The sequence below is a fragment of the Falco peregrinus genome, chromosome 5 (genome assembly GCF_023634155.1).
Source record: "Falco peregrinus isolate bFalPer1 chromosome 5, bFalPer1.pri, whole genome shotgun sequence".
Classification (NCBI taxonomy): Eukaryota; Metazoa; Chordata; class Aves; order Falconiformes; family Falconidae; genus Falco; species Falco peregrinus.
This window is the reverse complement of record NC_073725.1, coordinates 82314314-82336573: the sequence shown is the minus strand read 5'-3', so window position 1 is coordinate 82336573 and position 22260 is coordinate 82314314. Positions and strand designations below refer to the sequence as shown.

At 36.4% G+C, this 22260-nt stretch overlaps 1 protein-coding gene across 1 annotated transcript in view; it reads left to right on the top strand.

Annotated features, from left to right (window-relative positions):
• BAIAP2L1 (BAR/IMD domain containing adaptor protein 2 like 1) overlaps nt 1-22260 on the top strand; it is a 43356-nt gene that overhangs the window by 4628 nt on the left and 16468 nt on the right. Inside the window, exons 2-3 of the mRNA XM_055803526.1 lie at nt 4675-4750; nt 8338-8424. Coding sequence (XP_055659501.1) covers nt 4675-4750; nt 8338-8424 — 163 coding nt within the window. The remainder of the gene's footprint in view (nt 1-4674; nt 4751-8337; nt 8425-22260) is intronic.

Below are 22260 nucleotides of genomic sequence, written 5' to 3'. Positions count from 1 at the left end.
GTGATGAAAGGCACATTGCAACTCTTACACCGGATTGTATCAGGATTTAATAACTCAAGTGACCAGAATAGGTTTCTCTTATGCTTTTTCTTGGAAGGTCACTTTTGCCATCTCTAAAACTCTCCGCATAAGATGATGTTTCCAATTGCCTGTGTTGAAAGTGTTTCCCTTTATTTCCATTCATCCTAAATAATAGAAAGCTGTAGGGTCTGATCACATGCCTCCTCTTCTAGTTAATTATTCTGTTCATGAGAGGTAGTGTGTCACTAGAATATAGGACACTAGATTGACAATTAGGAGGCCAAGTTTGTGTCACTCACTGTACAGGCAAATGATGTGTTATAAACCACTTTGTCTCTCCCAGGTTTTTTCTTGCTTTGTGATGTCTGTTTGGATTAAGATAGAAGTTTTATTCTTATGTCTTTGTACAGCGTGGCAGAAACCAAGACTGTGAAATTTTCTGAGACTTTTGACAATTTTAAATCAGTGGTTCTCTTGACCAGAAATTCTTCTTTGTTCCTCTGTCTATCCTTCTTTAGAAGTTTTGAGATCTGGCTTTCATGTATGACTTGCAATTTTGCACTGGTGTTCAGTCCCACTAATTTTCATGACCTTTTCCTTAAACTGCAAGTAAGAGAAGCTATAAAACTGTAAGACATCATAAGAAAAAATAGCTGTACAGATTGATTACAGAGTGGCTCTTTTCCCCTATAAATTCTGAAACTGAAAAAAAACCACCTCGACAGTCACTTTAACTGATGTGAAATGTCTTGGCAATATTAAATTTATACCTGATCCTGAAGAGGGAGTTGCCAGTGACAGTTTCCCTTCTTGAAAAAGTGTTCCAGATACTTCTTCCTGGACAGTACTTCAAAGACAGCCAACAGTGGTTAACTGTAAAAAAGAGCACTAGAAGCACAGCCAGGCTTTTGCTTCCTTTGAGAATCTAGTCTTCAGTAGAAAGAAAAAAAAAAAGACATATTATGCTTCTTTCTAATGTTGAAGAGAGGAAAATCTAAGAATATTTCATTAAATCATCTTGGAGTGCCAGCAGGGGGGTGGAAGGGGGGAAGCTAAGTCTGTCTATCAAACACGAACCCTTAGTAGGAAAGTAGATGAGCCTTGCACAGTACTGCAAGGGTCAGCTAACCATACACTGTGTTAAACCAAGCAAATTCCAAAGGGGAGTTTCCATTGCGAAGGTTTTTGCTGCTTCTCGGGCGTTCACGTCTAGAGACTGGTGCAGACGCTTCTGCTAACAATCAACCACTGTGGCAGTGCAAACACTGACAAACTTCCAGAGGCTGCTTGGTCTGATGGAGAAAAGATTCATTAGTTGTATGCCTTCCAGCTACTGAAGGCACTGAGCTATAAATTGTTTCTTCATCTTTCCCAGCAGTTTTACATATATGTTGAGCAGATGTGATGTACTGGAGCTCTTCCTCGGAATTCTCTGTGTTTCAGTGGACCTGTTGTGTTTCCACAGTGTGGTCTTTATCTGCTATACATAAACACCCAATATATATCAAGTGGGCTAGTGAAAGTAAAGGGCAGTGGGGTCTGGCTTCAGAGAGGGGAGCTGTTGAGGGCATTTCTGTTGGGTTTTGTTTACTTTCTCCTACACGAAAACACAGCTGTAATCACTGTTCTCTGTTTGAAATATGAAATAGAAGATTTCAAGAAAGCTGGAATCTTAACCTCTTAAGACAGTCCTTCCAAATATCAGTATTTCAAGTCCAGTAATTATCATGTTACTGTTAGAATTTTGGGGTAGGTGGCAGTAAGGGTTTTAGTCTGTAAGTTCTTGTTGCGAGGAGCAGGGTAAGCAGGGGCAGGATCTGTCTTCCAAGAAAATTCTTTTCAGTATAGCATGGCAATTCAAGGCATTTGGATTCTTATGTGCCCGGGATACGCACGTTTTCTATGTCACGTACACCTTTCTTCTCCCCCATATCCTAGAGATAGAGGACTCTATCCTAACACAATCCTCTAAATTACCCATTATTTTTTTCTTGTGATTCACTGGCTCCATATATACCAACAGACATCATCTTTTTAGTATACTGCTGGGAAGAAATGGCAAAAAAACTGGAGTAGGAGGAGACAGCTTACACCTTGGAGCAAAAGCCCTCAGCTACAGGGAGGGCAACAGAGGCACAGCAGCAACATTTACAGTAGGAAATTAAAGAGTTGGGGCAGGAGGAGGGATGTTCCCAGACACTAGAGCTTGAAAGTCCATACTGTTAAGTTGTTAGAATAGCCCTTGGCATTGTTGGCCCAACCTGAAACACGCTTTCCCAAATGATTTCTGGATGTGGTTTGTGAGTTAACACAAATCAAGGGCCTGGGGACGATAGGTAGTTTGCTTGCGGTGATCGTGTTTGGGTGCGTAAGAGTTTAATGGTGTAGACCAGAAAACAATCCCAGATGCATTTAATTTGTACAAATAAAGGCAGTGGGGTTAGGTGTTGTACTGTGTCTGCTTCTGATGTCCTATACACTGCACTAGTATCAGAACCTGATAGTTTTATATCTTTTTTTAATATCTATAATTTTTTACTGAACATGACTGTTAAAGTATTATTGGTGAAATCTGGAGTTAATTCTTTTCTTCACTTTTTAAATTAACTGGAGTTTGGGTACAGTGCTGGATTTGAAAAATAATAATACAGTTCTGTCTGAATGACCTTGCCTGACAATGAGACAAATGTGATGGTATCCTGTTTTTTCTGGGTCCACATATGTACTAAATATAAATATTTTCACTCTGTTAGTAGGATAACAGACAGAAGCTTGATACTGTTTCACTTGTCTTGTGCCCTGTATTTCTTATAAACAGAAAGAGTCTGTTTTGAATTTTTTGAACTTGAAAATTCTGCTGTGTGAACAGTATCTAGAAAAATGTGAGTTGTGTCACAAAAATATTGTCATAAAAATAGTAAGCATAACAGAATGGTGTCTTCAGGTATTTCATGATCTTCCTTTCATGATAAAATTTTAGAGTAATGTCACAGCTGTAGTTTTGTTAGGAAAATTCTGGGAAAAGAAGGTCTAGAATCTACAAAAACTTTTAAGGTTCTCCTCTGTGGAAATACAGAGCTTATATTATTTATTTATATACATATATTCTCATTACCAAATTGTTCCTGAGCTGGTGTTGTATGAAATCGTATCTTGTATGAAAGAGAAAAAAGAAAGGATAGAACATTGTGGTTAATTGACTATTAAATGACCAGGCACATAACTACCTCTGAACAAGTATTCTAGAATTTACTGTTATCTACATACAAACAAAGGGGGTTTTGTTAAACACGCTGTGTCTTTAATTCAGGTAGTGATTCTACCTGAAGAAACTAAGAAGTCACCAAATAAGTGAAGCTCAGAGAGGTCTCTTTCAGACTTAGCATTGTTCAAAAGTTAATTGCAACACCCAGTATTTTGGAATACAGCTATTTATGCTACATGTGTTCAAGGCATCTTAAAGGGCCTGATTCTGAAGAGTGAATAACTACTGTGTTTATATCAGCATGTCAGCCTTTTTCTTTTTTCAGTGCTTGTAACAGGATAAAAGTAATTTGGGAATGTTGATTTGGGAAGGAGAGGAAAGAGTTACTGTCTTTGACCCAGAAAGAGGGAAACTGAAGCTTTCTTGTTGGGCACAACTCAAGCTTTGTGAGTGATTTTCCTTTTCAGAGTGGGCAAAAGCTTCTTTTCCTGTCGTCTTCACCCCCAAAATTTGGGCAAATTCAAATTTGCATTCATGCTTCATGGCTTAACTTATTTTCTACTTTCTGCAATAGCTTGAAACTTCTGTTTAATGGTGTAGCTGTTTTCTTGCACTATGAAACTGCCAGTCATAATTTCTACCACTTCATCAGTTTATAAAATTTGCTGGGTATGAGAGTAGTCATGCTTGGAGCTGCTGGATTTCAGATTCTGGTTATTTCGGCCAATAATTGTATTTAACGCTCAAAGCAGCTGCAGTGGTGTTTGTTTTTTTCTCCTTCTGCTTAAATAAAGTCATCATTTTCTTTCTGGAAGAACTACAGCTTCTCACAAGAAAATGCAGCATTTTCAAACAAACAAACAAAAAGCCCAAGTAATTTCCCTAAATGCTATCTGTAACTTAGAAAAGTAAAGTTGAATAAAGTGCTTAATTTTCCCCTAATCAGATATCTGGTGAATTTATTTTCTTTTATTTTTTCCTTTTCCCAGCATTAGTTTTTTTGGTGTGAGGCAGGGGGTTAAGAACTGAAAATCTTGAACCATTGTCAGAAAGTTCTTTTTATTGTCTGACTTCAGAAAAAAATCAGTGGATAAAGGTTTTTCCCTCATTGTTATTTCACTATCACCTACCATAAAAGAAGGATCTGTGCAAAATTTGATGACATATGTAACATCCTTTTTTATTACTAACAGCCAGATTCCTTTTTACGCCTATTGAAATAGTTTATCTTTTTTAATTTGATTTATAAATGCTCAGTTTCTTCTCCTTTCCATCCTTTGCTCTCTTCTTCCTCCCAACGCTTCTGTTTTTCATCCATCCACAGACTTGCCAGATGTATGCAGTACCTATGAAACATAAAACTAGACCTGAGTGACACTGAGATAAATAATTTCATCCACTGTTGAATTGCCTTGGTTATAACACAGATTTTGTTCTCTGTTGACTAGAATGTTATGGAGCAGTTCAATCCAGGACTGAGGAATTTAATAAATCTGGGGAAGAATTATGAAAAAGCTGTTAACGGTAAGTCTTCCAGGTGCTAATTTTAGAAATAATGTTTCATTTTCATTTAAATATATATATATGGGATGTGAGGGTTGCGTAAAAGCTTCATTTCCGTGTTGAACTTTGGATGTTTAATGAGGAAACAAAAACTAGCACAAGCGCAAACACCAAACTTGCGTACCTTCTCCCTCCCCTCTTTTTTCTTAGTGTTCTGCAGAAGTTGCATCCCAAATGCTCAGGCACAGAGCTGCTGCAAAATAAACTGGACATAAACTGTAAATAATCCACATTAGAATAATCATAAAAATGGAAAAAAACCCAAAATTTTTTTGTAAAGTAGATTTTGTCCCTTTTTTCTGGAAATATCTTCTAAAGGTATTTCATATTCTTAGATGTGTTCCTGCTCACCTATACACATTGCTACCTAAGTAACCCTGTAACAGAACAACTTGAATGAATAAGAGCTGCAGGAGTGGATTAATCTTACTTTTTTCTTGTCTGTTCTAAACCTGATGGTACCTTTTTAATGGCATCAAAATGAGAATGAATAAATTTGAATCTAAGGACCCAGCCTCTCAAACTTTTTGTAATGTGGTTGTGTACTTCTATTATTGACTTCAGAGAAACTATCTAAGAATGGGTTTCCAAGACTGGGCTCTAGGTTCCCAAAGCTTATATTGTAAGACCTGTTTGAGCTTGCTCCATTTCACCACTGCAGACCTGTTGAGCTGCCTGATACCATATTAAAGCAGTGTAAAATCTCTCTTAATTTTGCTTCATTCAAGTCCGTTGCATATCTTTCCCTTACATGTAATCTAGTACTCTGAGAAATGTGACACTGCAGTAGTGCATAGCCAAATAGACACTGAAATGTCTCTTCATGCAAATTTTAGACAAGGCTTGGGAAAAAGATAAAACCAAAGCCTGCTGGAGACAAAAATAGGGAAATGTTGACTTAATTGCAGTAATGCCTAACCTGATGGATTAACAATGTGTTACCTAATATCTAACCTTAGGGATTATAGGTAGTTTTATTACCAGAATTAATAACAAGTGCTTTCATGTTTGGCTGAAAGATATTTATTTTTTTTTTACCAGTTTCTGAGGGTTCTGCTTTCCGCATACTTTACTGTTGGTACATTACATTGTGTCTCTTCTTTAATTCAATTTGTCATTAGTAATTCACAATGTAACTGTGCACAGCAACACTGGAGAGGCTGGCAGGTATTTTGTACCAGCAAGTTTGCCTTTTAAGACTGGCTGATAAAGCATATCTAGCATAAATGCTTAATTTCAAAAATAATAAATGTTTACAATTGTTTTTCAACAACTGTTGAGAAACTACATTAAAGTCATCTTTGGACTCTCATAAATCGTTAAGCTGTTCTCCATAAATTCTCAGTGGTATAAATATACCTGTAACAAGGAGTTGTTGCTAAACAAATATTTTGCAGCTTTCCAAACAAGTCAGAATAGGCTGACAAAGAACATAAAACTTACAAGAACTTCTGATATATTTATATCTGTATACATTTTTGAGGATGCAGAAGTAGTTTACTAGCCATGGTACTACTGAAAGAGACTATGCAAGTGGAGTTCTTGCTTTAGCTTGATTAGCACAGGTTTGTAGTGTCTGTATTAGGATAAAAGATTGACCTGGGGCTCTCTCGAAAAAACAGTAGATAGTAAGAGTTGGAATTGCATAAAATCTTCACATACAGGTGGCATGCTGCTCTATCAGTAGCACCAGTATAATTCATCTGTTCATAAAGTTTGACTATAGAGCACCTATGAGACACAGCTTAGATAGAAATTACTCTTGTCTAATGCACAGAGCCTCAAAAAGAATCTGTTTCATTTGGAAGAATTTCAGGCTTCTCAGTGAATATACTGTTAGGCAACGAAAGATGTCACCTTTGCTAGTAAAACCTATAAAATACAGAGCTAAAATACTATCATGGCAATTACCAATTATATTCCTCAGAAAAAAAGTATTCTAAAGTCAACAGTGAGAGTCTGCTTGGCTTCCACTTCAGGTTAAGAATGTACCACTACAAAAATATTACAAAGACTTCACTTTCACTGCCTTCTACAACAAAGGCTTGCCAGATTGTCCTTGTTACTTCTTTTCTTTGTGGTGTGCAGATCAATTCCAGATACTGTGAACGTGCAAGGCAACCACTGTAGATCTACTACATACATAACGTGTTTCTCACTACTGGCCTCCCTGCAGTTTGAATCTTGATGATTCTGTGTTCATTCTAGCAAAACTGGCTTTGCTGTTTAAATCAGCTATAACCAGGAAATGATTAACTGAGAATAACTGAAACCTCAGTGATATATATAAAGAGGTTATTGGTTCCTGTAAAACTGGAATTGCACTATGAACAATAAAAGGGGGGGAACTGTCCTGGGGGGTGGGGAAGACGAGCATCCAAGTATTAACTAGGGTCTGTCTTTTTGGTTGGGAATGTTAAACATTCAAGTTTCTTCTTATACTGTATATGCATCTGTTGCCTGAGGTTTTCATTGCTTAAATAATTTGCAATACAGATTTCTCTGCCGTCCCGAGTTCAGTGACAAAGACAGAAGTAGGTGCTTTCCTGGAGTGTCAAAATAACCATGCGCAAACTGTATATTGCGATGTTAATTTTCCATGTCTGTCCAAGAAACCAGAGATCTTCCAACATTTAAGCTCATTAAATTGCTGAAGAATGTAATTGATAATAATAGCGGGAACATTGATGGTACATTGAAAATTGAGAAAAGAATACCAATAGGTTATCGCCATAACCTGAACATCATCTTTCAGAGACTTAGTTTTTGAAGTTCTAGCATTTAAGGCCTAAAATGTTTTTTAAATGGAAAAATTGGTGTTCATATGTAGGATTCTCAGATTTCAATGTATTGTTTTGACAAGAAATCATAATTTTCATTGCAGTATATGATGACTGCATAATGGTAATTTCCAGGAGCGGCTGTATCAGATGTATTGAACTTTTCACACTTTTAAATATATCACGCCTGGCAAATTGTATTTAATCATAGCTGAAACAGTAACTTGCTTCATAAAAAGCTAACTTAGACAGTAAAAGATTATTTGCTTTTGAAGGGCTCCATGTCTCCTGGTTGCAACTGTAGGTCCATTGTCTCGCGGCCAGTAGCCATTTCTCAGATCAGCGGGCTGGCTGGCCAGCACGGGGCAGAGACCTTGCCATTTCTAGTAAGCTTGGGATTGGATTTTGCATTTATCCAACAGCTTTATCTGTACCGAGGAATATTTTTATGTCATGACCAATGGCTTATGGCTAAACCTACCCACTTGATGCTGATTGCTGCTGGATATGCATGAAAGTTCGAGCTGAATAACAGGCTGAAATTTCATTAATATATTCTGGTGTTCTTTGTTGCCTAGTTTCACAAATTAGCAGGTAACATAGGGACTTGCGTAACTTTCTCGATAGCGGGATTTCCTTATTGCCACATACCCCTCTCTTAATATGTGTTCTGGATTGTGAGGTTTCATAGGATCATAGATTAATGAAAAAGGGAAATACCTTGTATTTTTTTAACACTTTTGTGGTTTTTTTCCTCCCACCCCCAAGCTATGGTAGTAGCTGGAAGAGCATATTATGATAGCCTTGCAAAGATTGGGGATATATCAGCTGATTCTCCAGTTTCTAAAGAATTAGGTAAGTGAAATTTCATTTTTTAAAATTACTTCAAAATATAAACTATATTCTTGTTTTCCTGCTGGCAGTTCACAGAACTAATGTGAAGTAGAGAAGGATCAGGAGAAGTGTGCTTTGTTTTAAATAACACATAGGTGGAAGGAATTAGATTCCTTCAAGGTATATTATTTCTCAAGACACTTATGTTTCGACAAAATCACTTTTTTTATTTTTGTGAATATAGTTCTGCCTATGCATTCAAAAGCATGTATTTTTTTAAATTCACATGATTCTAAAATAAATAAGCATGGAAAAAAATGGCTTCATTAGTACAGAGATGAATACTGAAGTATTTCTGCAACAGAATATTGGTATGAGAAGTCCTAGTATATGACAGCAGTTCTAAACTAAAGCAATTTTCTGGATGAGTTCCACTGTAAAGAGTCTAGTTCTACTTCACTGTTTTTGATGATGAATATAACTAAAAGTTCTCAGATGCATTATTTATTTCCTAGTTAAGCCTTTGAAAAGAGAAACTGTAGAGTCAAAGAGGTAGTATATTTAAATTAATGTAAAATTAATCCAAATTCTGTACTTTCCTGAAAATAATTTCTGAATTTTTGAAAGAGCAGCAGCAGCTTCATTTTGTACTCCTTTGGCTAGCATTGAAATGATACTGCTCAGTCTACAGAAGTGAAGTTGTCATCAAAGTATTTGTAATATTTCTGACAAAAGAGTCTATAATGTCACTACAAAAAACAAAGAAGTGGGAACTGTAAAGAGGAAACATTTGTTTGAAGCCTTCATTTGTTTTTTGACAAAAATAACTTGATAAAGTGTCTTATCTGAATTTTTGAGTATGGGCAACGTAGGAATCTTTCCATGATGTAACATGCATCTGCTCCTGTAACTCACAATAGTATGTTAATTATCTGATTAAAAAGGATGTTTTCAGTAAAAGTTGGGGATTTTTAATGATCATGCTGAAGCAGAATTGAGGACAAAGACTCTTCCTGAATAGTGGCCACTGGTTTCTAGGTGCCTTCCATACATTTTTATGATTTGTTCTGAAACCACTTCTCTGTGAGTGTTAACATTCTGTGTTGAAAGTTGGGAGCGGCAGAACAGCAAACAGTACAAAGCAAACAGTCTTAATGCAGTCCTGCTCTGTATTTGCCTTGCAGGTTGATTACAGAAAGCAGAGTTGCTGGTTTCAAACTACAGAACAGAAGTATAAGAAAGTTAAAAATAATAACCATGTGTGGTCTTGTATTATGCATTTGTTGATACTTTTATAACTTTTGCAATCAAGCAGTTGGTGAAATGCATGGAAGTAATCTACTGAACTTTGTTATGAGTATGGGATATTGTCTGCTTGTTTGAAAACATTATCACTGGGTAGCCTTGAGCTGAATTCTGAAAATAACTGGGTTTCCCTATTATTGGGGACAATACAGAATTGTGATTGAAAATATATTTTTTGTTTAACTATGGATTCTTCCCTGTAATTATAAGCTTTTTTCTAGATACGCTGTATTGAGACACATGGACATCTTCAGGGGCAGCCCTCTAACACTGTTGATCTTCTACTTAAACTGTAACTGCAAAAAAAAACTTTTCTTCTTAAGGAAACCAGCAACTGGCTTTTTTCCTGCTTACCCTCTGATAGAATACTTAATTTAGAGATAAGGAAAGTCAATTAACATTGGAAAAGGCAGCATAATGTGGTTAGGAGTCTGTGAGAGATCACTTTCATTTTCTTGAAAAAGTCTTTAATTGTTCTAAAGCTGGGCTACAATACTGAACTATTTAGCAAAGAAATATGATATACCCCAGATGTCTCTAAAAATATCTTTGCTTAAAAAGAAAAAAACCAATTTACTGCACCTTTTTGTATTTTAAAAATATTAAAGATGCATGCTAGCAGTATCAGATGTGTAACAACCAAATCAAACCTGCTGCAGTTTGCTCATTTGTGGACCCTATTAACCCCAGTGGAGTTACTGTGGGCACAGCCCACTAGAATTGTCTCTTCTATGAGTTCCTTCAGACTTGCCAAAAGACACATTACTGACCACTGACAGCTCTATTGTGCATAATACTTCTGTTATCTTTGCCAAAAAAGAGGTCAGTAGTCATCAGTTGAGTTTTGTGATAGATCTGTGAACTGCTTTTTTTGGCATCTAGCATGAAGCTGGCACACTAGTTTGTTTACAAGAGCGACAGTCTAAAGGTGTCTGGCAAAGAAGCAGAGGAGTGATTTCCATAACTTGATGTGTTTGTGTTATCTGGAATATTTCTGTAACTTTTTACTTTTCCCTTGTTTGAAATTACATTGTAAGGCCTCTTCCTGTATCCTGTGTTAACTGAAATCAATAGCAACATTCCCAGAGAGGTCAGTAGAAGATAATTATAATTTTTGATACTTAATAGATTATCCTGGCTCTTCACAATCAATTAGATCAGCCAGCAATGACCAAGATCTAAAGTGTTTTGGAATGCTTTAATATTTGAGAAACAAACAAGCTCCTCCCCTCCATGGTTTACCAATTTAACCACAGTAAGGACAACTGGTGTATGGATAGCAAGACTTCATAGTGGTCAGAAATCCACAGTCCTGTTTTTTTACCTCATTGTATCATCTACAGCAGAAATGAAGGGAAAGCAGATCTGCCAATTAATGATTTGACTAGTCTTAAATGTACATGCCTCCTCAGTTAGCTCTGCATTTTACCCATCAGCCACTAGGTGCTTTTTGGCTGTTTAACAAGGTGTTAGAAAAGATTTTGCCCCCTTTCTCCAATAGTTAGTATATCAAGCTGTAACTCTTGCAGACACAGTTCATACTAAAATCAGTTTTCTGAATAATGAACAGAGGAATGAGGCAGGAACCAAGTTTTCAGGTCTTTCCTGTAGCTGCTTCACCTTAGTAGTGGCAGATGAAAAATAATGCATTATGCTAAACTCAGTTGTGTTGCATTAAACTTCTTACACGTAATTATGAACGGACTGTGAGGCTCGGATAGCTAAAACACAGTATTCCTTAGAATTTATGTGGCGTCGTTACTGGAATATTGCACTGAGTCATTTTACAGTTCAAACCCAAACTTGCTGGGTGACCTAGAGCATATTTACTGCCAAGTGTAATGTAAAGATCTGTATCAAAACCACAGTAAATCCTTCCTTCTCATAAGGAAACACAGAGCATGGTCTTCCTGTAATGGGACAGTAAAATGGATACCAACCCCACAGCAGGGTAGAAATGGAAAAGAAACGGGGAAGAAAATTTTTGAAGTAGAAGGTAAAATGCATAGTGGGCAGAGAATTAGTGGGGCAAAAAGAATCAAGTAAAAATGCCAGAGTGCTTTCTTCTGTCGAATTAGATTGGAGCAGAAGGAGGAAACACAAGTATGAAATGGAAATCTAGATATTCCAGCTGTTTCAAGCTCTTGTACTAAGTGTTTGTATCTTCCAAGTGTGGTTGGAGCTCTCTGAATTGTTTCAATACAGAATAACTTAATATGAGTAAGTTGAGGGAGTAATATCCATAAGGATTGTATTATGAGTGCAATATAAGAGATAAGTCAGTTTAGGTCAATGTTCTTTCTAATTTTTTATTCCCCTAAATTTCTCAGCTTGTAGTTCCTCAGACTTGGCTATGAGCTTTTAGGAATGTAACCTGAATTTTGAGTTCAAGTTATTCTGCAATACGGAATTTGCTTATCTCTTTCCTAGGCACCTTTTGGAAATCCTACTAGGAAAAAAAAGATAGGAAATGAGAAACTGCACACTTTGAATAGTATTAATTATTAACATTTTAAATTTCAGCATACCACATCAGCACAAGAAAATTTTGGGTTTGAGTAATGCACTAAAAATAATTTCATGTAGCTACTATACCACTGATGGTGTTAAAATAGTAACTTTCATGATGTGTTGGAAATGTCTTTTTTCTTGCCAAAAATACAGGTCTATGAGGCTTTGTCTTAGCAATTTATAGTGCTTATAATAACTCTCTTCTAGTAACACAGTCTTTGTGGCCTTCTCTTCCTCAAGGAATCAGGAAGTTTTTTGCTGCTCACCCATTTTTATACTCCTCCTCATATCTTCCTAACTATCCTGTTCAGCTCCTGCCAGTTATTTTAGCTACACTCATGTATTATATTGTGGGTGTAAAGTCCCAATTTGTTTGTTGTGTGGCAACTGTATCTATAGCAGTCACAATTACATTATGGGTCTGTACCTAGAGCTTATGCCTCAAGAACTATTAAGTGTAAACTGTTCATTGTTTGTCAAAATATTAAAAGCCAAATTGTAAGAAAAATACTATATTGCATGCTCTTGACCAGTGAAACTAAAATGTAGAAATTCAGCACGTTAAAAAAAAATCAGAGGAGATAAAATCTCTTCCCTAATCTAACCAAGAGTGATAGTTTATTTAAAGATTACTCTGTTATAGGCTTTTTTTTCATAGTCTCATTCTGTTCAAAATTATCTGGAAACAGGTATGCAAAAGCTTATGCTCATCTACAGTCTGAAATGCAAGAATTCAGAAAAAAATTGAGTTCTTTTCAGGAGAAATTTTCTGTTTAAAAACCACTACGGGTAATCTAGAGAAGCAAGTATTGGACTGAAAGATTTCTGTGTTGTGGTACTCATGAGATAGGGAGAGCTGTGGAGAAGAAAACCCAAAAACTTCTAATGGTGCACACAGTAGGTGGAATTTCTGCCTGATGGAGGATGAGCCCTGAACTTGATATTTCTCTTGTGCACAAAAGAAAGGGCTGTTCTTCAGGTCTAAAAGACAGTATTTGAACATATTCATGCGGTGCAGGTTTGCTCATAAAGTGGTGGGATTTTTAAAGGTCTCTGACTTTGTATTTGACAAAGCATGGCAAAATCTCAATTGTGAAGTGTTAGAGTAATACACATAGTAATAAAAGTAATTACAGTAATACTGTGATACGGATAACTGGGGCAGGGGTTCTTTAGATGCATGTTTCCTTTTTTTGAGACCCCTTACGTTTCTCCTCAGCCAAATGTCTATAGTTATTGGGGTAACTGCACGTTAGGTTGAGAGTCAAGGCTGATAAACCATTAGTCAGTTAAGAAAATAAGCTAATGGTTAGTGAATAGACCTGCAATTTATTCAATAGTTAGTATTTCTTATGAATCTATGTGAGTAAGCTAGTAAGTTAGAGCTCTTCAATAATGTCTTACAGGAGCATAGAGATCCTTTGATAATTTTTCTAGCTTTTTTTAAAAGCAAGTTAATGATTAACAATTTGATAATGTAAATTTAATACAAATGTGATTAGTGTGAAGTTCAATCTATAGAGAGTTCTGTCTGATTATTTTTGTTAATGATAACCACTTCATTTTACATTTCCAACTAAGAGAAACCCTGTGGACTTCTTTCTTCCTCTCTCACTCTCTTCCCCGCCCCCGCCCCCCCCCCATTTCTATTTGCAGAAATGAGATATTTTAGATATCAGAAACTGAGCTTTAAGTGGACAACTTGTATTGAAAAATTTTTGGAACTGAATTGGAAAAGTCTGTTTTTGCTAAAAAGAACATACCTCCTTGATGAAAAATTTCTAATTGGACTGTAATGTAAGGCAACACCACCTTTTTTAAACACTATCTTGCAAGTATTTGTCATTCAAACCAGTCTATTTCCTTCCTGATTAATAAGCAAAATTGCCACTTGAGCAGGTACTTTTCAAAGCTGTAGCGCTCTTTCTACTTCTGTGATATAGCACTTAAGTGGCACTCTCACTGTTGAGAAAGCCAAGCAGAAAATGAGAAAATTCCATAATTTAGGATGAATGTAGCTAGCTGCACATCAATTAAAAAAAAAAAGGGGAGGGGGGCAGTGTTGTTGGCTTACAATAACATTAAATTGACCCTTTCAGCTGGAATCATATTTCACTTGTCTTGGAAAGATGACACCGAGCATCCTTCTCTTCACCTGCTCATTTAAACTAAAGAAGAGATCTGTCATCTTGTCCCATCTTACTTACTGCATCAGTGTCTTCTCTTCTATAGTAGAAATGTTCTGCTTTTGGAATAGGTGATGGATAGAAAGGGAAGTGTGCCAGCAGCAACAGAACCCCTTTAGCACCTCATCTGGTGGAAACTTCTGGGAAATTAGCGTAAAGGCTGCAGTCAAGTAGTTAGAATCAGGCCAGCTTTTGCTATGGAGCATTAATAAAACACTCTTCTACTATATTTATAATGAAGTTGCATTGGAAGAAGCCACTTCATTCTTTTCTTGTCAAAAGTACACAGACAGCTACCTTGAAAATACAAAGGAGTCTGTGTTTATACAGGAGTGAGGTTTTTGTGTCTTCTAATTTTACAGTAACATTCTGGGCTTGTGCTATAAGTACCACCAATCTGCTAAAGAAAGATGGAAGGAGATGTGCCAGCCTGTCTAGATATGTTTCTACTGATGAAAATAGTGACTGGATTAGTGGAAACCTTCTGCTATTTATAGTTCTACTTTATAAGGTCAAAATGAGCCAAACAATCATAGTGACAATTTTTTCCCCCTCTAGAATCAGTATTGTGGCTTTTGATGTTCAGTATTCTGCATGTAAACTTTTAACAAAAGTCTGCTGGAAGAAGAACTTCAGTCTTAGACTCTTAAATATGAACAGCTTAACTCCACATCTAATAATTTGCTTGATCATCTATTGTAGAGCTATCGGAAGCTGTATATATTCACTGATTTATAAATCAATTTAACTATTCAGATATTCATACACAAGCATGTGCCCTGCCAATGGCCTGACAAAAGCTCCTGCAAGTTTATGTTAATGAGTGGTGGTGAATATTTGGCACTGTGCCATTAATAAACCAAAAAGAAAGGCAAGAGAAACCTGTTACCATGTTGATATCCAGACCTATAATTAACAAATGAACAAAAATCACAAAACAATAAATAATTAGTGAAGAGGGTTGCCACAAAACATGTCTTGGACAATGAGTGATCATGTGGCATCATACAGTGAAGCTGAACAAAGTTGTTAGCTCAAGATCTTTTGGTGGGTTTAAATTCTGTAATCCTTCCCTGCTAAAATACAAATCTTACCAAGAAATGGGGTGAAGAAGAGGTGGGTTTGTTATTAAACATAAATCATGTAAATGCTTAAAAATTGATATTGCACCTTGTCCTTACAGGACTACCCAAAAAAAAAGTTTGTTCTGTGTACAGTCATGTTGTAACTCCTGTTAGGAAGACTTGTAGATAAGGTGAAAATGTTCTGGTTCAAATGGCTGAAGGGAGGAGCAGAATATGAAAATACACAAGGCTTTTTGGGAACGATTGCAGTAGCACCAGGGGAAGAAAAGAAGACTGATATTCGTAGGACTTCCAGTTATTTTTTCAGATTAAATTCTAGATACTTGGTCGCATTTTTCTGTCCAGTATAGATATTTTATTCTTGCCCTGCCCTGACCTTACAGCAACCTGTAAACTGATGCAGACTCTCCTGATTGTAGTCAGTGATAAGATACAGGTGTAACACTCTTCCAGTATATAGCCCTGAATTTCTCAGGGTGGTTAACTGTTCATAGGTAGCACTGGCAGTACTGTTCCTTGTGGTGCACCCTTACAGTGTTACGGTTAGTGTTAGAGCTGTGACAGCAGTGCAAGTGTCTTTGCAGCTGCTGCTGTAAGTACACCTACTTCTGTACCGTGATTCTGGAGTTTAGCACAGAACATCCGTAATGATACATGTGACCACGCACCCTCGTGGGAAAAATTAGATATTCAAAACACAGCGAGTGTGCGCCTCCTCGATATCTTCACACTGTGCCTCAAAGGCCTGAGAAAATAGTGAAAATACCCTGAAGGGCATCCTTAAAGATGTTCTAACTGTATTGGAACAGCTAAATTTCAGATGAGTCTCACACATAGCGAAGACATCTTCCATCTTGCAGTGGAAACCCTGGCAAGGGCACCCTGAACTTCACCAGTGTGTACGTGCAGTGTTTTCTAGATTGTGGCTAGTGTCTGCCTAGAAAAGAGTAACCTGAAGTGTGACAGCAGGCATTGTGCGTGCACAGCAGGCACGTCTTCCCTGGCAGCTCTTTGAACCTGGCTGAGCATAGTATGATCAGAAGGTGTTAGGGCTAGTGCAGCAGGCTGCTCCCTCTCGGCTGATGCTTAGCAATCTTAGTGTTTCTTCACCACTACCCCCAGGCATGTCTGTTGGCAAAGAAATAAGCCTAAAAGCTGGTGAAAAGAAAATATGTTTAGTTGTCTTCATAGTAAGAGAAATAAATGGAAAGTAAATGACAACATTATGAAGAAAATGACATCGTGTATATAACTACCTTGTAAATCTTTTTAACTGAAAGTATAACAATATTTTGTATGTACAGCCAGCTCTTCCTGATGAATTATTTCTAAACAAAACAAAAAAAAAAATATCCACTATCAGTTGTAGATGTCCTTAACATTCCTAAGGGGGGGGGGGGGGGGGGGGGGGGGGAAGGTGACACAACTAACAATTTGGGCAATTATTTTTTTTTTGACCCTATTAATACTGTGAAACTTGGTGTCAGTTCCAAAGTGCTGTAATAAAAATTGCAGTGATTTCTTGCATTTTATCAAATTTAATACAATGTTTACAGTATCTTAAATATATATCCTTTCTAGTACTGGAACCTGTAAAGAACCTCAGGTTTTGCTGTTTAGCATGATTTGTGTGTTCCAGTCCTGCTGGAAAATAAAAATTAGCTCTGTTTTATGATCTTTCCTAACTAATCTGCCTAAAAACAGCAGAGCTTCGTACGGGCAAGTTCAGGCTTGTGGTTGTATTGCAACTTTTCTTTGCACCTGACTTGTGCAAGGATTACAACTCACTTGCCTGATACCACTGCAGCTCAAGCCTGAAAAGCTATTGTATGTAAGGCTTTCAAGGCCCTATGAAAGATCAGTCTCTGGCATACGTACCTTAATATATTGTGGGTTTATATGTTTGTGTAAAAAAAAAAAAAAAATGCCTGCAGCAGTCTTCATATATACTAGTAATGGAGTAACAGGTGGAAAAACAAGTTTGCCATTTTTCATGCATTATTTATGTGGCATATGCTTTTCCTTTCCTTTTTTGAACATTAAAATTTAGTTACTATGCTTACCAATCATCTGAAACAAGATTAATATTTCATGTTAATTAACATCTGTTCAGTGATATAGTACGTTTAAAAAATCCTAATCTGAATTCTTTTGACTAAGAGATCAAAACAACTTGGGAGAGAAAGGGGAATTAGACTACCAGACTGAGCTTTACTAAAACTGCAATAAAGTCACATTCCTCTTTAAAATATAATGTAAGCAAATACTTTTGTTCTGTTTAAAGTTGTGAAATAGGAGCATCACATCAAGAACAGACTCAGAGTAACTGGAAATTGTAATGGTCTTGATAATTTCTTAAATATTCACTCCAGTAAAGTCTTATGTGGGAATAGCTAATTTAGGAACAGTTCACTGCCCACTTTACAGCATGTAGTGCATGGTATGAATTTTGTAGCACTTTTTAAAATCACTTGTGTCAAGCTGAAAGAATTTGGCATTAATTTTAGTCTTAAGTAAATTATATTTAAAAAGCATGTTGATCCTTGGGCTTAACCTGAATATGGCTTTTTTTATAAACAGTCATAGACTTTCTGAGGTGTAAAGAGCTGAGTTATTTGTATCCTGTAATGCTTAAATATTCCAGAGTTTTAAAAAAACCCATAATTTTAATTCAAGTAACTTTAATTCTGTCTTATGTATTGGGAAAGTTCCTCATTATGCAGTCTTAAACTATTTTCTTTCACATTATCATCGAGAAATTTTTAAGATAAGGAAAAGATTACTACGTAATTTTGATCCTGAACTACAAGAAAATACTATCATAAATAAGAGGTGCTAGGCTACTACAGTAGAAGCGAACTGTGATCCGTACCTTCACTGTTGGTCTGATTATGAAATGCGAAAAGGATTTTTGAATAGCAAGATTCTTTGATTATATTCCTCACGCAGAGAGTAATGTGTAATCGAGGTGTTAAGAGAGTATTGCCAAGTATGTGTTCTAGCAAATTTTATTCTAAATAATATACAGCTAAGCTTGAGAATTGGTGGTTAGGCTTTTTGGTTTTCCCTTTAGAGACAAATTCATTTTGGGTAAAACCCCAGCTTCATCTTATAACTGGTCCTGAATGCATTTTTCCAGCCAGTTCCTCAACCTAATAAGCCTGTGGCTAGAAGATGGAGGTCCTTGTGAAGACGGCAGCCACAGTTGGGCTGTCACCACACTTAATCCCATCGGCCAGATGCTCCTGGCTGGATCCAAGAAGCTTGATAGGAGGATGACCAAGAGAAAACAGCAGTGGCAGCCTGCTACTAGCCACCTTTGTTATCTGTTTTTTCCCCTGATGCTATTTGGCTCTGATGCAGAGGGAACAAGCTGTCAGTGAAATGTATAGATAGGTATTTGTACATATATGCTATATATGTACATATCAAAATAAAGCAAATATTTTGGGAAGCACAGAACTTAGTATTTGCAGTAAAAGGTTCTTTGCTTCCAATAGAGGTATGTTGTACCTAGAAAGTAGTGTCAGCTGATTAAAACAGCTGTGGACTCCTCTTAAAGCATGGTGCCTATGATGTAGCTGGAAAGAAATATCTTGACTGGATAAAAACAGGCCGTATACTTTTTGGTGGTGTTCTCTCCCATCCCCCCCTTGATTTTGAATTTCAAGTAGATGCAGTTTTGACTATGGTCAAACATACATAAAACCTCTGTGAGTGGGCTAGGTTGTATTTTTTCACTAGGGAGCTATATGAGCCCTATGAGAAGGAGAAAGTAGAGCACTTGAGTTTGTCACCACCTAACACCATAGCTGCCCAGCTCACGCAATAAGCAAGTGCCTTGTACAATGCTATTTATTGCTTACTGGTTTTGTCTGGACATGTGGGCAAGATACTTAGAGTTGGGCATCTTCCAGGGTCATACAAACTTTGGAGGACTGTTTATCTCTTCTGTATCAATGAGACTGTAAAACATCTAAAAAGATTTTAAATATATTTAGAAGGCATGGAACTTGTGGAGAAAGTAGTGATAAAATTGAGCTATAGGGAAACTGAAACTTCTTAACTCTGAGCGTTATATCAGTTTCAGGTAATTACTTGAAATATTGTGAGCTAACTTTAGATGAGAAAAGGTGCTTTGAAAGCAACTTCATATAAAATGCTTACATAAGGGGAGCTGAAAGCATGAGACTATTTGTATGCTAAATGAATAATTGCTGCAATTTATTTTGTGCCGGAGCCTAATGCAAACAACTTTGGCACCACATGCTGTTAACAGGACTACATTTTTATATCTTTATATATCTTTTAACTGTATAGTACTTTAAATTTAATCTTTACAGGTCCAGTAATATCATTTTGTCCAGTTTCATTCCTCGTGGTCCATAACCAATACCACTTTTGCATTTTACTGTACTGGACTAGTACATGAATACAGAGATTTCAGCCATTGTGGCACGGTGTGGGGGTTTTTTTATTTCCTTTAACCTGTGTTTAATCTGGTTTATATTAATTAACCTATTTGCTTGTTATATCATAGAAACGTATCTGTTGTTCACAGCCTTAGTGAGAACTGTCTATATTTTAAAACTAAATGCAGACATCAAGCAGAAATAGAAGCAAAGAGGAACTCTACATTCTACATGGCATTCTTGGATCAATTTTTATTTATTTGCTGATCTAGCAAAACAACTATCTGTTTGGAGGTACTGCTTCAGAGCACATCTAGCATGTATAGTGGACTTAAAATACTTTATTGTACTCTGATATCTCCTCCCCTTTTCTCTGTTGTAGGTTTTATTCATTTTGTTATTCTTCCCCTTCACCTTCTGCAGTGACCTTCATAAAATGGCATTGAAAGGCCATGTGTCAATGCCATTTTATGAAATGAACTACAGAGGCTCACTCCTTGCCTCCTATTTCATGTTCATTCATGCAGTAAGGAAAGGCAGACTTGACCTAGTCCTATTGATTTATGTGCATATTAGTATTAATTCTACAGATCGTGGGCTTTTTTAAAGCATTCTGGACAAATTGTATTAGAAGCAAAGTACAGTTAGAGCTTAGGAAGTTTTACATTACTTTGCCCTTCTTTATGATTTTATTCTTTCACATTAAGTTCCATTAAGATTTTTTTTTTTGCCTTCTTTAAAGCATCTGTTGCACAATTAAATCCTCCTGCAATAAGTCCTTCCTATGACAGAATGATAAATTTAACACATTTGAACCTTAACAGATGTTTTGTTGAATCATACTTATTTGTTATACTGTATTCCTTTGAAACTTTTTATTTTGACTACCTTTTAGGGGCTACTGGCTTCAAAGGACTTTGTTTCTAACTTTCCCTTGTCAGAAATGCCTTTCTTCTGGGCAGAGGGTAACTTGGAAGAAAGAGAGTGAGCATCTTGACAGAAATGGCATCTAATGATACACCTGAACTCTCTTGTCTCCATGTGTAGCTTTGACTCAGCCTTTCATTCTCTTGTTTAATGTAAATAATTATGTGGTTTCATCTTTAAGACATTAAGTTACTGGACCTGCCCTGAATGTAAACAGGGCAACAGGAGATAAATGAGTGATCTAATGAAGTGCTTTGTCCATTCCCAGACATCTAAGAAAGTCTCTCTAAAAGACTTGAATTTTTTCAAGAGTGACCTGCTCTAAATAAAACAAAATTGAAGTATGTATCAAGTAAGGTGATGCAATTAATACTTTTATTTATTCTAATATAGCCAGTTAGTGTATTGAAAGTTTAAGTGATTTTGTTGGTGGCTGTTAATATTTGTTTCTATACAGAACTTTATTGATGGAGTTCAGTTTTTGTTTCTAACTTGAACTAATTCTTCTAGTCTTCTATTCATAAGAACAGTTAACATAAGTTAAAAAGATAAATAACCAGTACAGTCACCCAGCACAAACAGTGAGGCTGAAGTGTAACCGCTGCAGAAGCTCTGTATTCTGGCCTTACAACAAGTATTTCTGTTAGAAATCTTTTCTTGGTTTTCATCTACTGTGAAGGCAGTCTTTTAAGGATGGGATGCTGTGTATAGAGAAATAACTGTAACACATTTTGTGTCAGTGATTATTTTTTTTTTAACAAAACCAACAGCATTAATGGGATTTTAGTCTGTCTTATTTTCTCAATAGAAAATAGAGATACGACCAGCAGCCTTGGTTAAGCCTAAAAATATTCCACAAATTCCTGGAGTTTCAGCTTAAAAGAACTTTCTACCTGTACATTGAACCTACTTGAAACTAAAATAAATTTACCAGAGAACTTGGTGTTACTGTTCATGGTCATATCTCATGGTCATTACAGCTGTATTATGCAGCATGGTTTCAAGAACCATACATGAGAAATGTTGAAGTTATTTGAGATGTTCCCCCAAAATCCCTACCTGAAAGAGATTGTTTCTTCTCTTCCCTGTAGTGCACTTATAAGGTAACAGCAAAATAACAGAACAAGTATCTATAAACATGTGCAACTACATTTTTATTTTCTAAAACAAAATGTGGGAATATTTAATGTACATATACTCTTTTAGTCCCAAAGACTTTACGTTTGGGTGTGGGTGAGTGAAAAGCAGAAGTATCTTTGAAAGGCCAGTATTTTAATTGTTACATTTATCATCAAGACCAGGGGTTTGGTTTATAAATTTATTGGATAATATGATACCTAAAACTGGTTCAAGTTTACAGTATGTTTGCCACAAGTTGGACTTAAGTGGTCTCTTACCATGCACTCTAGCCGTGTCATTATGTTTCATAGG